The sequence below is a fragment of the Protopterus annectens genome, chromosome 7.part1 (assembly GCF_019279795.1).
Source record: "Protopterus annectens isolate FY-2018-M chromosome 7.part1, PAN1.0, whole genome shotgun sequence".
Classification (NCBI taxonomy): Eukaryota; Metazoa; Chordata; order Ceratodontiformes; family Protopteridae; genus Protopterus; species Protopterus annectens.
In genome coordinates, this window is record NC_056740.1 from 528,108,162 (window position 1) to 528,125,527 (window position 17,366).

The 17,366-nt window shown below is 41.4% G+C and overlaps 1 protein-coding gene across 1 annotated transcript in view; it reads left to right on the forward strand.

Moving 5' to 3' along the window:
• Positions 1–17,366, forward strand: part of RFX7 (regulatory factor X7) — a 1,464,252-nt gene that overhangs the window by 1,112,356 nt on the left and 334,530 nt on the right. The window contains exon 6 of the mRNA XM_044078963.1: positions 82–198. Coding sequence (XP_043934898.1) covers positions 82–198 — 117 coding nt within the window. The remainder of the gene's footprint in view (positions 1–81; positions 199–17,366) is intronic.

Below are 17,366 nucleotides of genomic sequence, written 5' to 3' on the forward strand. Positions count from 1 at the left end.
TATGTCATGTCTCAGTACCACCATTGTCTGCTTCTTTGTTATGATTTACTAAACATTTTATTTTTGTTTAATCTTTTTTAGGAGCTATTGTGACAATCTTGGCTACCATCCATTAAGTGCTGCTGACTTTGGAAAGATTATGAAAAATGTCTTTCCAAACATGAAGGCTCGCCGTCTGGGCACAAGAGGAAAATCAAAATATCCTTCAGTGGAAATGTTTTTAATAATCCTTTTCATGTTCCTGAACATCTGTTGCTGTAAATCACTTTGTGCCTAAGTTTAGAGGTAAACTTAATCAGCATATGCATCTCAAGTCTAAGAACTCTAAATGCATTGGGCATTTAATTCAGCTGTTTTGAACTGGAGGCAGTAAGAGATGTCCTGAGCGAACCCACTGTGTGCAAGCATTGTATTCTTAAAATAGTTTCATTTTATCACCATTTTGCTGCTGTCTTCTAAAATGGGAGACTAGTCTTTTTTCGTGGTTAAAAAATATTTCATTTAAAATTTGCAATTTGTTATTAAAACCAATGGTGTTAGAAGCAGTAGTGTGGCCAGGAGAGTAACTTAATGTTTATGATTTGTTGTGTATCCTGGTTGGCTGCAATTCTGTTTACTTTGTACTTAAAACACATGACCTGTGCCTGCTCTTAGCACAGTAATGTCACATGACATTGAGACATTTCAAATCCATTTACATGGCACAGAGTATGATGAAGCCCTAATTACAACCCATGAGACTTTGGTTCAGCTAGTGGCTTGGTCACTGGTAGAGCTGTTAGGTGATGGTGAGATTTAGTGGCCACTACTGCCTTCCCTACCCTGGGGGAGCAGTGCAGCCCCTCTACCTGACTGCCTTCTGTTGGACATAGATTAATAGATTCATAGACTGTTACTAGCCTGTTGAACCAGGGGCCCTTCAAAACCTAGCCAAGTTTTTCCAAAAGAATAATGATGTCCTTCATCCAAATAGGACATTGAGGACCAGGCATGTATAAGCTACCTCTGTCCATAAGCGACATGGGTGTCAGGCCCGGTGTAAATTTAGTATTCACCATCTGCTTGACTAGGTTGTGCTTAAACTGGGTAATAGACGAACTCAGCTTCACATGGATGGTAAGCCTGTTCCATTAAGAGGGGCAGTCTCTGGGACACATGTCTGTCTCTCCAGCATGTTCTGTTTGTCACAGACAAAATTCAGGTCCCTAGAACTTGTATTTCTGGTATTCTTTGACTTACGAATATGTAGGAGATGGGATTACACTGCATAAGGTATGTAGAGACAATCAAATCTGCACCCAGTAAACTTTGCTTTGAAAGGAGCCATATTCTAGAGTGTGCATTCCCTTTCAGTTTGTGGGAATTACATGGACTCTAGGTTACTGCAGGGTAGACGTTGGGCTAATAGGAAGGATCTCCACAAAGCAGATGAAAGCACTTATGTACTTACAGTTGTTCATCATGTATCTCCTTGGCCTGGAGACGGTTAATATCCATCCTTAAATATGGGCAACCCCACTCTAGAGATTTGAAGCCAGACCCTAAGCGCACTGATAATGAGGACTGACCCAGCACAGCAGTATGTGGAGAGAAATGGAGACCAGACTTCCCTTGTGGCTGCCTGAATTGAGTTCTCCCATAACCATCAGCTCTTGGTAAAGTTGAAAATCACGAAAACATGGTGGTTATCAGGCGCAAGGTGGAAAAAAGTTTTGTTGGTGAGTATGCTGATTTCTGTTTAAGATCCCACAAGTGAAAAAGGAAGTATTTTCGACAATTCAGTTTTACTCCAGTTTTGGATTTATTTATTTATTTTTGGACAGTTATCTGTTTGATGATAACTTGATTTAGAAAAGCATGTTTTCCATTTAGTTTTCATGACTGAGTCAGTCCTACTTTTTTTGAACACAGAGAATACAAAGAAACTAGCAGTCTGCAGAATAATATCTTTGTCTGGGAATACAGATAGTGGTTGTTTCTGTCTTCACAGACGTGACAGTTAATATCTTTCATACTACTTTCTCTGCTTCCCATGGCTGAGTTAAATTGTGACGAATGCCTCAGCTTATCACGTGCTTTAGTTTTGTGTACTGTATAATTGCATAGTTCTCAGATTTATAGTACTATAGGACCTAGCCTTTTAACTACTGTACCTGCACCCAGTTGCAAAGTTGTTCCACAGAGGCAGGAGTCACATATTCTCTGGAGATGCTTAAGGCCAGTTTCTTCCTACTTTGGCTTCTGGAAGTTGAAGTGGACCAGTTTTCAGGTTATGAAGGGTGGCCTAACCTCTCCCCAGGTGGAACATAATTCCTCCACTTCTGTGGCTTGCCAAGCTTCAGTCCATACTGATTTCTGTAGGGAATGTGCCCTTGCAAGCAGAATCCCTTTGGGTTGTGCATCTGCACCATGGCAGTGCATGCTTCTTAGGTCTTTACTCCACAGGTCTAACACTTAGTGCTTTCCACTAGGTGTCACCCAAGTGGTGTGCCAGAGCCACTTTCCACCCCTCAGAATGAGCGAAACGCTAATAGTGTCTCACTTCCATGCTTACAGTTCATACAGTTACATTAGACCTCTCTGCATCTTCAGTGAAAAGAAAGATATAACATTGGAAACCCTTCTTGCTGCAGCTACAGTCTGATTTTTTAGTTCTTCCATCCCAGCACATAATTTTTTTCTCAGAAGCACATTCAAGGATGTGTGTGCTGCAAGCCGGCACATCTTGTGACATCATGCACCATACCAGAGAGCACCCTTCGTCCCTGTGCCCACTAGTTCCTTTCTGTTATCTGTGCTTTTCACATTTCATTCCTGACATAATAGTTGCCATATTAGATGAAGCAATGAAATGCTCTTACATGTCCACTACTGCATGGGAGGAGAGCACTTCATGAAGCATTGCCACAAATGTCAGTGATTCATCCTGGACACCTGTAGAATCAGAGTGAGAAGCTTCAGGCCTGCCTTATTACCAGGGGAAAGGCAGCAGTTGAAAATTTCTTTTATGGGTCCCACAGACAAAGGGGACTCTGTCAGAATGGCAGTGGAGAGCAGTCCTTGGTAAGATTTTCCTGAAGGTTAGCCTATTTCAGTAATGTTATTTTATTCACTTTATGCGGAAAGCTTGCCATTGACTCTGGATTCCTTTTTTAGGAAAGAGTGTCTTGAGGTGCAAGTGCTACTCTTCTTCTGGTTGATCAGCTAGAGTATATGCCTGTGACCAGTCTAATCCTGGTGAATGGCCCCTTCAGTAAGTATGCAGTACATAAGTGGTTAAATTCAGGACTGAAATATTTTTTCCAGGTCTTCTTGATTTCCAGCAGACCGTGTCACAGGTAGAGGAGAGTCAGTGGCATTGGCAGCAGGTGTATCTCACTTGAGTTTGTAGTACTAAAGAACTACATTTACACCTGCACAAAATAATCTGTTGTGGTTACACACTGATCCAATTTCGATAGTTAAAATGAAAAAAAAATTGCCAGTCAGATTTGTAAGATGGCTGTCTCCCCCCTTAACACCTGCTTAGTTTTTTTTTTGTTCAAATGGGAAAATTTAACAATGGCACCATCCCCCACTTCTAATCAGTTTGAAGTTGCTGATTTCTTAAAAGGTTTGGTGTATGTTTTTATTATTTGAATGGCTGAAGAGGCAGATTTGTGGAGAATGCGCAACTTCCTTAGGATGACTATCTGCCCAATGTTTTACATCTTTGTTGAATCTGTTAGGTTGTCCTGTGACAGATATTTACATTCCAGGCAAATATTTGAAATTTGGTGGGATCGGTCCATGGACTGCTGGAACTGCACAGTTAGGAAACATAGCCTAATGGCAGCATTAGGCTTGACACAGGCTTCTGATGTCCCTACACCCTTGAGTTCTAGTTCCTTATTGTCAGTAGCAAGTGGCTATACTGGAAGAACACTGGACTTCAGCAGTGGTTTTGCAGAGCTGTCAGAATATTCTGACAGCTGGAGCATATCACCTCAACTGAACCTCAAGGTGTTATTGCTCAATTCCAGGAGCCTAAATAAAAAACAACACCCTCTCCAAGCCCTCCTCACACTCAAGAATGTAGACATCTGTGCAATTACTGAGACATGGTTTAAAGGGGCAGAGGGTACCCTGGCATACCTCTCAACTGTACCGAATTCCTCGGAATTTCCCAGTTTTAAGGCTGAAGTAATGGGTGCCACAAACTCCTGAGTGGCCCCTTCAAATCAAGATTTTTCTTCTTTTTATTTACAATTTTGTTGATGATGTTGACGTCATTATGCATCGCCAGTGTATCCCATAATGTCATCAACATGCAGGTACGTGCGTGGTGACATCAGTGCCTTGAGACCATGCCTGACCCCTGACTGCCTTTAAGAGAGAACGGCTTGCACTTTTGAAGTGAATAATCAATGTATTTGAGAACTTGGATATTCTAGATGCCCTTTCTAACACCCATCAACTGATTAATTCTTTAGTATTAGTTTAAGAAACCAGACATATTCCTTGACATACTATTGGAAAACTCAGTAATCAATTCGGTCTTACTCTGACTCACAGCCAGAAAAAAATTGGTAAGGAAAGCTGGAATTTTCAGTTTGACACAGCAGAGTGTGTTGCAGTCCATACAGTTAGTTTTTGTGCTTTTTTTTTTTTTTTTTTTTTTTAATTTGTAGTCAGTGCAGCCAACTGCACCTTATTTAAATTTGACTTCCCACAATAAGAAGCACATTCTTGGGTTGTGCATGTTAAACAGATTCAAATGCAGTAAGACCTAGTATTCTGCATTTGAGTGCTAGCATGTAGTCCTTTTTGTAGCACTCCCATGCCTAACACCACAGTAGTTTCACATGAGTGAAAAATTAGACTAGCTCTTAATTCTTCACCTGATACCCAGAAAACAGACCCTAGTTTCCCTTACTAGCATTAAGGATCTTAATGGCTTCCTTCTCTTGGAAAGCATGTTATGGTTTCATATAATCTACTACTGAAATGAACCCAGAAATAAACCTAAGGGCACTTACTGCCTGATGCCAGATGACGTAATAACCAGTAAGCATGCCCTCTGACATTTGTACAGTAAAATGCAAACCTAGCCAAGTGGACTGCTATTAAAAATTGCTGAAAATATCAACCTGACGCTAGACATGTGGGGACTGCTAGTCAGTCCTTTCTGGTCTACCACCTAAAGGCTATTTGTATGCAAGCAGTGAATTGCATGAGGCAGTAACTTCATATGCATGTATTTTAGAAATTTCATACGTCAGATTTTTTTTTCTTCCCTGTACATAAATCTGCAACAAGCAGTCCTTCCGCCCTCATCTGCATGCATTTCATTTTGCACAGAGGCAAATCAACAGATTCCGATGCTTTGCCAAAAAGTTGTCTGTGTTTCTACAGTGACTGGCACATTACAGTTTGCACTGGAGTCGCACAGTAAGCACATCTGAACACAAGAGCCAGGGATTTGTTTTCCCCTTACGTTCCCCCTGTTTAATGCTGCCCTGCCTGTGCCTGCCCTGCATTTCTTTAGTGCACTTTTCCATTACTGGAAATATGAGAAGTCTCCCTGGGAATTCTTAACTTGGAGAGAGAGAGAGATTAACCATGTTTTGTCCTGACCTCCTCTTACTAGCATTGCAAGAATTTTATTCAGCCTGTCAAAACTGGCTTTGTTTTCAGCACTTTTTGCATAGTGCAGGATAGTTGTGTGCTTGAATTTAAGACCAAAGAGTGAAGCAGACAGTTGCAGATCAGAGAAGCTGCACAGCCATAAAGTCCTAAACCTGCGCCCAAAATTCGCAGACGGTCCTGAAGATAACTAATATCTAAAGGAATTGAACTTGTGCAAGCGGCGAGTGGACAGTCATAGTCGTTTACAAAATATTTGCCACTGCACAACAAATTATTCATGTGGGGCTGTTACATCTTTTAATAACTGTCCTGGTAATCATTTGCTCTGAAGACCAGAAAATGAAAGTTGAAGCTATAAAAGCTGTACTGCTTGCACACATTAGATGGGATTTTAAGTTGTATGTAGTCCTTCTGGTGATATTTTTGTTTTGTACAGCAGATGTTTGATGCTGATATTAGCAGTCCGGTTTAGCTATTAGCAAGAAACTGGTAGATTTATCAATACATAGAGGCTTACTAAAATTATTTTTTTATCATATTCTTCCTGTTAAATATACAGTATGCTGGTGCTTAATGATGGGTAGTTCTGCAGGTAATGCAGAACTTGGGATGTGTGACGTCACTGGTTAGAGAAGTAGATTATTGGGGAAGTGCTAGAGTTAATGTGTAGAGTAAGGCTGTATAGTATGTAATGCAGGCGTTGAATTATGCAGATTGCGAGACAGATAGCTGTAAGTGGAATGGCTGCCGGTGCAGAGTTTGTGCATTATTCCCAGTTATGCTCTCAGGTTGTCTGGCAGTACACGCAGTGTGCGGTCTCGCTTCTTGCACAACTCCACAGTCTACAGTCATAATATTAGTTGTGACATCCTTTCCTAATTAAGATGCACCAAACGGTTCATTGACATACGTCTAAATCTGACCATTAAAGAAGATGCGGTCCGAAAAAGGAAGCTCCAGTTTGTGGCTTGGTATGTATTTATTTAATTTAAAAAAGATAACCTGGAAAAATGAGCCACCAGCCTTTTTTTTTTTTTGCGTCTGGCTTTTTCTGTTAATCTCTGTGGCATATGTTCTTGCTACGTATCAATAAAAATTAATGTTGAATTCAGTAATGATTCCCTTTCAGTATTTTGTTTTTATGTGATTGGGTACCATGCATAACTGTATATGCCCTCCCACCAGCACCACACATATGCACATGCCTAAGCCGCTGTTTGAACCTTAGCACTATCACATATATATGTGTGTGTGTGTTGTGTGTGCCCACTAAGCTCTGTGTGCTGGCACTGTCCTTTTTTAATGAGCTACTACTTTTCTGCGACACAGGCACACCTCTCAGTGTCTCAGAGCAAGAAATCTGGACAAAGCCAAAAGTAGTGGTGGTGGGACAAAGGCCCAAAAACAGGGACATTTTTTAAATATTGCTCCTGTAAACTCAGATAGCTGCTAGAAATCAAGTTTTGCATTATTATGTGTTTTCTAAGGGATATTAAATCTGTAATTCAAATGTCTGCCATTATTATTATTTAATAATGTCACTCTTCATGTTGGTATCCCACAGTTCCACTGGAGTGTGTGGGATTACTTGATTATGTATGCAGATTTGACTCAGCATCCCGATTTTTGGTCAGTTGTACCTACTTTTCGTGGGCCTTTGTCCAGATTTTTAATGTTCCCAGGTTGAGAAGTATGCACCTCAACAGTGCAAGATTTCCGTGCCTTCCACACTTTCGGACCAGTAGCTATACAGACAAGGGTTATAGGTGAAGTTGTCTTGATGTACATCATTGACAGACATACCTCTAGGGTGGTCGGACAGAATTATGTACTGAAGTTCCTCCGCATGCAGATCACCATAGACAAAATACAGTACCATATCCTAGCCAGCTATAGGTCACTCTCCATGTCCTAAGAAACTGACAGTTGATACTTGGACGTACTGGAGATATCCAACCTAACATGCTACTCATGGAAGACTTTTATTTATTCATTTTTATTTTACATTTGTTGACTGGGCTAGTCTAACTGGATATATGTCCATTTTCAGTAGAGGCCTGGGGAGATAAGCTCCGAGGAAGCAAAATATAATCGCATTATACAAAGATTAATTTGTATGTTGAACATTGCAGGTAAAGAAACGGAATAATCACAGAGGTTGTTTGTTCATAGCATAGTGCTAAATATAGAAATACAATTAATACAATACAAATGTAGTTGCAATACAACATGTAAAAAGGTAGCAGCTGAGTTAGAAAATATATTAGTAAACAAGTTGATATAAAGAAGGAAAACAAAAAGTAGGAGCTGTAATAATCAGTATAAGAGTTAAAAACTAGTCTACTTAAAGAAATTAAGAGGATGTAAGTTAAAAAAAACATCTAGACAGGTCTAGGTCAGTTGTTAAGAAAAGGAACAAGAATACTAAGAAGAAGAGAGTAAGTAGATCCAAGTAAGAGATTACTTGCCCATCTATAGACTAGGAATCCTACACAGCCTCAAATCTACAGGCACGGAGATTCCGGAACTTCATAAATACAAACACCGTTGACCAAAGAGTGAATACGCCCACTAGAGGCTTCAGCATACTGGACCTCATACTCAAATATGGGAGAAAGCTGCACCCGCCTGCAATGTTTTGTCCTTCCTGATGAGGGCCAACCATAAAGCTGTCTCATTTGAAATCAAAATCAACTCCATAATTCCAGTAAAACCAGTAATGTGTAGGAACTATTCCAAGGCAAACTACCTTTTATTAAGTGATGGTTTGTCAAAATTCAGTGCCCCTCCAAACCCCGAGAACATAGCAGCCTATGCTGAATTGCTCTCAGAAACTCTATACAATCATGTCAGTGGCTGCTGTACCTCCCAGAAGGAAGCCTAGAACTAGCCCAGAAAAAAAAAAACACACCCTAGTGGCATAGGTTCATAGATAGATTAGTAGTAGGCTAACTGCCCCTAGGTACCGTTTTAAGCCTAGCCAATTACCTCATGTGAGAGTCAAACCTTGCACCTTGTGTTTTTAAGGTAAACACCTTAACCATTATGCTAACTAAATTAAACAGGGTATGCAACAAAAGGAAAAAAAACTTATGAGAAAAATCAGGAAGGGTAATTCCCATAAAGATAAAATCTCTCTCATCAAACTAAATATGCAACTAAGAGGGCTAATTTGGTCAAATAAAGCTAGCTTTGAGATTAAGATAGCCTCCCAGGTGAAAGATAACCATAAAGCCTTCTTCGGCTATGTCAGAAACCTCAGGAGCAACACACAGCAGTGTGCTGAAATGAAAGTTATGTACTCACCATAATAGTAGATCCATGTTGTCCTATTTTCATCCGGTCCAACTGTTGGGACTCTGATCCAGTCTCAGCACCTCCAAATGTGTGGATTCAGGGCTCTGACTCCTATCCTACCCATAATTCCCTTTTTCTTCCTCTGAATACCTCAGCTCAAGTTAGCCAATTATACTGCAACCTTATTGTGACCTATGCTTGTATCAATGTAAGTGAAACAATATGTGGAAGTAAGTGAGGCAACCAGCTGAGGTTATTAGCAACACTCTCTTAGAGCATTTCCCATTCTTTGAGGTAGACGAGCTGACAGTTTGGAGGGGGAAGGAGGGAGGGATGTTGAACCAGATGGAAATAGGAATCCTGATCTAATGTTAAGGTGAGTACATAACTTTCATGTCCTATGTTGTCCATTTTTGACAGATTCAAACTGTTGGGACAGATTCCTTAGTTACCTGGGAGGGGGGTATAAAGAAAGGGTATTCCTAAGGACAGCATAGCCAAATGAGGAGCATGATCTAGATTGTACACCCAGCTTATAATGAGACACAAAGGTATAGACAGTAGACCACATTGCAGCAGCACAAGTCTCATCAGTAGGCAGGTTCTGTAGAAAAACTATAGGAGTTACTGTCAGTCGTTTGGATAATGGTAAACTCAGTTTGTCAAAGACCAACAAAATGCAGTTTGACAGCCATCGTGAAAGAGTAATCTTAGATGTGCCCTGCCCTAGCTTACCTTTTGAGAATGCAACAAGCAATCTATCTGACTTTCTGAAATCCTTTGTTCTGTGAAGATAAAAGCTAAATTACCTGTGAATGTCAAGAAAACAGAAGATTTTTGGACTGATTGATATTTGATTTCGATACCATAATAGGAATAGGAGGAGGATTTGGTCTTAGGAAGACCCTATCTTTTATTTATTCATTTTTTTATTAATTTATTTATTTAACATTGTTATCTGGAAAAGTCTGACTTGGAACAAAGCCAATTTTCAGCAGAGGCCTGGGGAGGAACGCTCCAGGCGCATGTCTTTGTGCTGTGGGAGGAAACCTGAGCACCCAGAGGAAACCCACACAAACGCAGGGAGGACATGCAGACTCTGCACAGAAGACACCCCAGCCGAGAATCGAACCAGAGAACCTCTTGCTGTGAGGTGACAACGCTACCACTGCACCATTCGTATCTATGTGAAAAAACAAATATGGTGGTTTGCATGAAAGAGCATGCAGTTCTGAGATTCTTTTAGCTGAAGTATCTGCTATCAAAAATATAATTTTCCATGTTAAAAACTGTAAGTCTGTGGAAGATGCTGGTTCTTCTGGAGCTTGTGTAAGGGCTGGAGACATTACTGTAATGTCCCATGGAGGAATAGGGTCTCTTATATGAAGTCTGAGCAAAAAAGTTCCTTTCAAAAATGCTTTGGAGACTTTCAAGTAGGTTGTAGGTACCTGACTGTGGCCAATGTGAAAATTTGAAATAGGTGCTAATTGTCCCTTTCTAGTTGAGAAACGATTTTGATAAAAAGTTAAATATCGAAGGAAGAGGTGTGGAAAAGGGGCCCACACCCACAGGGAAAACTTTTTCCATTTACTTAGATGCACCTTTCTAGTTCTAGATTTCTGTAAAGCTGTTAAGATGTGAGTACTATTTTGTCGAAAAACTTGGCATCTCTGGCCGTCATTAAAATTAGAGGAACCAAGCTGTTAGTTTCAACATCTCTGGGTCTGGTACAGGAGATTTGGATTGTGAGCCAGTGTCCAGGGAAGATGGAGGTAAGGCCAAAGAAATGGGAACAAGACAAGTCAAGGCCAATAAGGGGCAAAGAGGATTACTTTTGCCTTGCACCTTCTGGCTTTCTGAATGAACTTTGTAATCAGAGGGAATGGGGGAAAGGTGTAAAGGAGATCCGATGGGGCCAAGTGTGGATCATAGCATCCCTTAGTGACTGATCCTGAGGAGAGGGATTAGGGCAAAGTAACTTCTGCACTTGTTGTTTAGGTAAGATGCAGACAGGTTGCAGCAGAGTTGGCCCCCAGCAGCAGAAAATTTCTTTTGCCACTGTCTGATTGAGGGACCTCTCATGAAGCACGAGAATGTTTTTGCTTAACTTGCCTGCTGGTACATTGGAAGCCCCCGAGATATGTGTTGCTAAAAGAAAGCAGTGGGAAGACATTGCTCATTGCTACACTCTCATGGCTTCCCGACATAAAGGATAAGATGTGGTTCCCAGTTGTTGATATACCAGACTACTGATGTTCAGACTGTCTGTATGGAAATACACCTTCTGGCAGAGAATCTTGAAATGTCTGCAGTGGGAGTAAGACTGTTCTCATCTCAAGAATGTCGATGTGAAGATTGGCCTCTAATGGTGTCCAAGCATCTTGAACAGTCTTCCCTTCGTAATGCCCTCCACCTTAAAAATTAAGCGTCCATAATGACCATAGCTTTGGGAGGTGAAACAACCTTCTAACAGTTCTGGAAATGTTACGCACCAACTGATATGAGTCTAGCACACTGGAGGTAGTCTGAGGGGAGTAATTAAGGGCTGATAAAGTTGAGACCATTGTACGGATAGGGTCTATATGAAAATGTGAAGAGGGACCCAAGTGATTGCTAAAGCCATAAGTTCTAGAGATTTTAGAATCAGTTTTGCTGGAGGCTAGGGGTGGAACCAGACCTGATCTGCTTCTTTTCGAAGTGAAAGAATCCTGGAGTGTGGTAAGGTAGTTTATCTGACTTATTGTGTCCACGTGGTGTCCGATGAGTTCTAGTGACTGAGTGTGATTTAGATTGCTCTTGAGTATATTAACTGTGACAACCAAGATGTGAAGTAATTTCAGTAAAAGGTCCCTCTGCCTGATCAGAAAATTCTTGGTCAGAGATGTTGGAAGCCAATCATCCAAATACAAGAACACCCAGAACCCCTGCCATCTGAGATAGGCTGTCAGTGCATCCATGCATTTGGTAAACACCCAGTTGGCTCTGAATTGAAAATTATAGGCTTTCAGCCTGAAACAGAGAAATCTCCTGAATGCTTGTTTATCTTTACGTGATAATAAGCATCTTGGAGATCTGTTTAGCACATCCAGTTGCCCTTATTAAATAGAGGTAGATTGGACTGAACTGTGACCATCTGGAATTTTGTCTGCTTCACAAACTGATTTAAACGGCTTGGGTCCAAAATTGGACATGGGTCCTCTGCCTTTTTTGGAACTAAAAAGAACCTGGAGTTATCACCTGATCCTAGTTGATTTGGTGGGACCTGTTAGACTGCTGTTTTTTTCTAGCAGCTTATTGACTTCTACTGTGGCAGTTCCATTTGATGGGATGGGGAATCCTTTTTCTTGGTTAGGGAGAAGAATGAAAAGGAATTGTGTATCCTCTGGTGATTATCCACAACACCCATTAGTCCGACTGCCTTCAGAGTGCAGCAGTCAGGCAATCTTTCAGGAGCAGTGAAAAGATTTCTCTGAAAAGGGTCCATGAAATCCTTAGTTCTGTTGACTACCTGTGCCCCTGGTGTGGCATCCATTAAACCCTACCACCACAGGAGAGTTTGTCTGAAGACATGTCCTGGTTAAAACCCTGTGATTTTCTGAACCATATATTCTGTCCTCCTATGTTTGTACAGCATCCATAGCTGCCGCCCACAGGGTCAGTGACTGGAAAACATACCTGCTGAAGAGTCAGTTCCTGTCAGAAGTCTGCCAGACAGTTGCATCATCACTGTTTTCTACTTTATAACAGATACTGCCCTTCAAAGAGTTGGCCATACTATCCCTGCCAAGGAAAAGAAAAGCAGGAAGGGGAAAAGGCCCTTATAAAAAGACGTGGCACAGAGATCAGAAGGTGAAGCCTGCAAGCCCTTGGGGCTATTCAATACACAGAAAGCAAGCAGCCAAACTTCAGAATGCCAGCTCTGCAGGTCCTTCTACTCCTCTTGTTCCCAGAAACAATTGTGATCAGCTTGGACCTCAAGGATGCCCCTGGAAACCTTTAAAACCAATTTGTATGACTCAATGGGTAGGTGAATATAGATTTCCTCTTGGGATGTTGATACAAAAATCTGTTTAATGGAGGTTACTGTTAATCTCCCACCAGTATTGGATGATGTGGAAGAGATTCTTGTTGGTCCCATTGGCCTTAAACTTGGTTCGAACCTGTGATTGTATAATGTTCCTCCTCTTTTCATCACTCCTACACATACTGTCATCCCGCCACTCACTTTAATCCAGAATACAAAAGGATAGAATGCTGTCTTGGATTATTATTTAGAACAGGTGGATCCTAAAGACACTAGCAGAAGGATACAGATTATGTTTTCAAACAAGTCCGTGGTTTTGCTAGGATTCCAGTAGTTTCAAAAGAAAAATAAACCTTGTGAATACCTTTTAGTATAGGAACTTCTAATACAGAGTCATAGAATACCAGAAAAAGGAGCAGGTCACAGGCTAATTAATATTCATGATTATTCCTAGTGTCCAAGAAAGATTGCCCTTGGTTGCCCATACTAGACTTGTCAAGATCAAGGAAATTCCTGAAGGTCTCAGAATTCAGAATGTTGACTGTGCAGGTCCTCCTACTCCTCCTCCTTGTTCTGTTTTCAGAGCCACTTATGGTCACCTTGGACCCAGGGATACCTGCATATTTATTCCCATTTAAAAGGGCCATAGGTGCTTTCTCAAGTCTTGGGGATGGACGGCCTTACTGTTTCCCCCTTAGCAGTTTGGATTGGTCACTGCTGTCAGAGTCTCTAGAATGCCTTGCTGAATTAACTGCATATTGCAGACACAAGAGCATTTGCATCTGCCCATATCTGAATGACTGCTTGATGTAAGTCCATTTCCAGGAGGGGGTAGAAAAGGGCACTGTATATCACCTTAAATTGTTTGCAAAGTATGGGCTCTCTGTCAGTCTTCTCAAGTCAAACTTAACTCCCTCCTGGAATCAGCTACTCAGAAGGCCTTCCTTCCTCAGGGTTGACAGATTTCTTTAGCTACTTTCAAACAACCTCCCAGAAAAAAGTCTGCTACTGCAAAAGAGTTCCTAAACACTGTGGGGGGTACATGGCATCCATAATGTTGATGTTACTTCTAGCAAGACTGCATATGAGGAAGCTCCTGTGGTATCTCAGGAACACCTAGTGTTAATACAGGTAGTGTCAGGAAGAGATGATCCCTGTCCTGCTCTACATCTAGAAGGAACTCTGTTAGTGGCTGTAACAAGATCAGAGAAACACTTGGATTCTCTTCAACCAGAGCTAAGTCACCTGATTCTGACCACAGATGCCTTGGATGCAGACTGACGAGCCCTCGCAAGGAGACCTCAAAGTCCAGAGCACCTAAGACAGCATGGTAGAAGAGGCATATTAATATAAAAGAGAATATCGCAGTGATCCAGGCCCTCATGAATTTAAAGTCCATGTGGAAGCAAGGATGCTTACTAATAGACAGCACTACCATGATATGATACACAAACTGGCAGGGAAGGGCTCATTTATATATCCCCTGTGCAGAAGGTAGCGAATACTTGGAATATAGCCTTAATGTCAAACATATACCAAGGCCTCCTTCTACATTCCATCCTAGCAGAACTCCCTAGTGGATTATCTAAGCAGTTCAGGGGCAGATCCTTATAAATGGATGCTAGGCAGTGATGTTTTCTTCATATTAGTCCACAGTTGGGTGAGCCAGAAATGGACTCTTTCCCTTCTGAACAACAGAAGCTGAAAAGTTCTATTGTAGCACACCACATAAAGAGAGTTTGGACAGTGAATGCTTTCTGCTTTAGTTGGATGGATATGCATATGTTCTGATCTCCCTACTCCCCAGGTTGATCCAGAAGATCCTACAGAAAGGCCTCACTGAGACCATTGACTGGTGTCAAAACCATGGCCTTAAGCTTAATGCCAAAAAATGCGTCGTCATCCCCTTTGGGAAAAACTCAGTTCCCACTAATTAAAACATTGATGGGAGCCCACTGAACACTGAAGGCATTATAAGAGATCTGGGGACAAAGGTTGACAGCAATCTCTCCTTTGACCCACCACATTGCCATTGTGGTCAGAAAGTTCTGGCACATCTCATTACCAAGGATTTTGCATCCAGGAAGAAAGAGGTCATCATCTCTCTCTACTCTTCCCTCATTAGACCCAATCATATAGTATAATGCCCCATTTGGCATGTACCTCACTAGACACCTGCAACAGCCGGAGAGGCCACAAAAGTACCGCATGAAGAGGATCCTAGGCCTTAAACACATGTCCTACATGGACAGACTCAAAAAAAAACTCCAGCTAGTCTCTGTCTCATATTGTCTACAAAGAGACAATCTCTGCTTGACTTACAAAACCGTGTCTGACCCAGCTGTTTTAGAAATGCTACATCTAAAGAAATCCCAGTCCCTCTGCACCACACGCTCCAGAGACCTCAGCCTCATTATCACAATCAACAGAACATGCAGAAGGGACAGGTTTGTAACCCAGAGACTGCCGATGCTCTGGAATAGACTTCCCATACATGTCAAGCAATGCACCTCACTAGCCCTCTTCAGGAGAAATCTTTATGAGTGGATGGGAAATAGAATGTTCACCCCGGGGATCACTCCAGTGGCTCTACTTGATAGAGGCACTGGGCACTAACAACACGTGGCACAATGCCAAGGTACTTCTATGGGCTAGGTTTGCAAAGGCCCCAGGGCCATTAGCCTAGTACACACCTATGAGCCTAAGACAGGCAAGGAGTAGTCAGAGGTGGTCCTAATAGCACTGTTTTTGCCTAGGCAGCGATGGTTCTTTTCTCCTACTAGATATGGCAAAGGAGAAACCATTTACCCTGCCTCAGCATGTGGACCTCTTGATTCTGCTCAAGGGATCCCAAATGCACCCAAATCTCTGGGCAGTCAGACTGTTACCATTGATGATTTGACATTGCTACCCTTTAGGCCTGGTTTTATAATAGAGCACTTAACATCATGAGGGAGGCTAGGATGCCTCCCATGAGAAGAAGCTGTCTATCTAAATGGAAGAGATTTTCTCTATGGTGCCAAAGGAGAAGTCAGGACCTGTCTTCTAAATCAGTGCCCCTTTTTTCAGCAGTACCTGTCAGATTTGTACATGCCTTAGCTGGCTTATGCCAGGTGCATCTTTCAGCCATTTCACCTTGCATGCTGTAGACATCTCACTAGTATCTTTATTACCAACAGTTCCTCAAGGGGTATTGTACTTGAGACTACTTATGATTTTACTCTTCTGTGGGAGTAGAATTTTGTCTCAGAAGAAGTGACACCAACAGCAATGACACTCATTATGTTTTTGACATAGAAAACAGCTGTTTTGCTTGCTGTCACATCATCTAGGGAGATTTCTGAACTAATGTGCAAGGAGCCATTCCTGATTTTTCTCAAGGACAGGGCCCTTTACTACATGCCTAAAGTGGTCTCAGAAATCTCTCTAAACCAGTCTGTCCAGTTGTCAGTCCTGTTTCCAAATCAAATTATTTAGGTGTTTTCAGAAATCTCTCCAAACTAGTCTGTCCAGTTGTCAGCCCTGTTTCCAAATCCAATTTAGATGTTTTCACACAAAACAGTATATACATCAGTTAGAACTAATAAAGTACAGACAACAAACAGTCAAATAAGGTGAGTTAATGAAAACATATGTTGCTACTAAATATGAAGTAGTATACATAATTATATCTTCCCATTTAAAGCCATTTCATAGAGGTAGGTTTTAAGTGCTCAATGAAAGCCAGCCAAAGATGGACACCCCTGAAACCAATGAAGTAGTATGTTGTACAGATGAGGAGCCTGATATGAAAGTGAGTGGAATACTAAGATTTCAGGATGCTCCTGTGAAACTGCCAGTAGGCTGAATGCAAAAGCATGCAAGGCAGTATGGCATGACCAATTTCTTCAGGTAAGAGGGAACAACGTTATGAATGGACAAGTACACTGACACTCAAGGTTTTATAGATGATACTGTAACAAATGGCAAGTTGGTGCAGGTTGTGCAGAACAAGTGCAGTACGTTGGTAACAAGACATGCCAGTTAGTAGGGTTGCAGCAGTATTCTACATTATCTGTAAATCATCAAGTTTGCAGTTAGGAAATCCCAGGTAAAAGGCATTGCAATAGTCTAGCCTACAGGAGACCAAGGCATGAAAAACTGCAGAGATCAACTTGATGTAAACGGTGTCTGATTCATTAGATGTTTTGCAGGTGGAAACATGAAGATTTCACAGTGACCAACACTTTGTCTTGAATGACACAAAGGTTACACACCTTATCAGTAAAGTCAAGATTATTGCAACAATGTATAATGAAATTAGGAAGGGGCGGTGTAGAAGAATCCCTCAAGGTAGCATTAACTGCCATTGTCTCAGTTTTGGAGGTGTTGAGTTTCAGCTAATTATTAATTGGCCAGGAATTTATGGCCTCCAAAT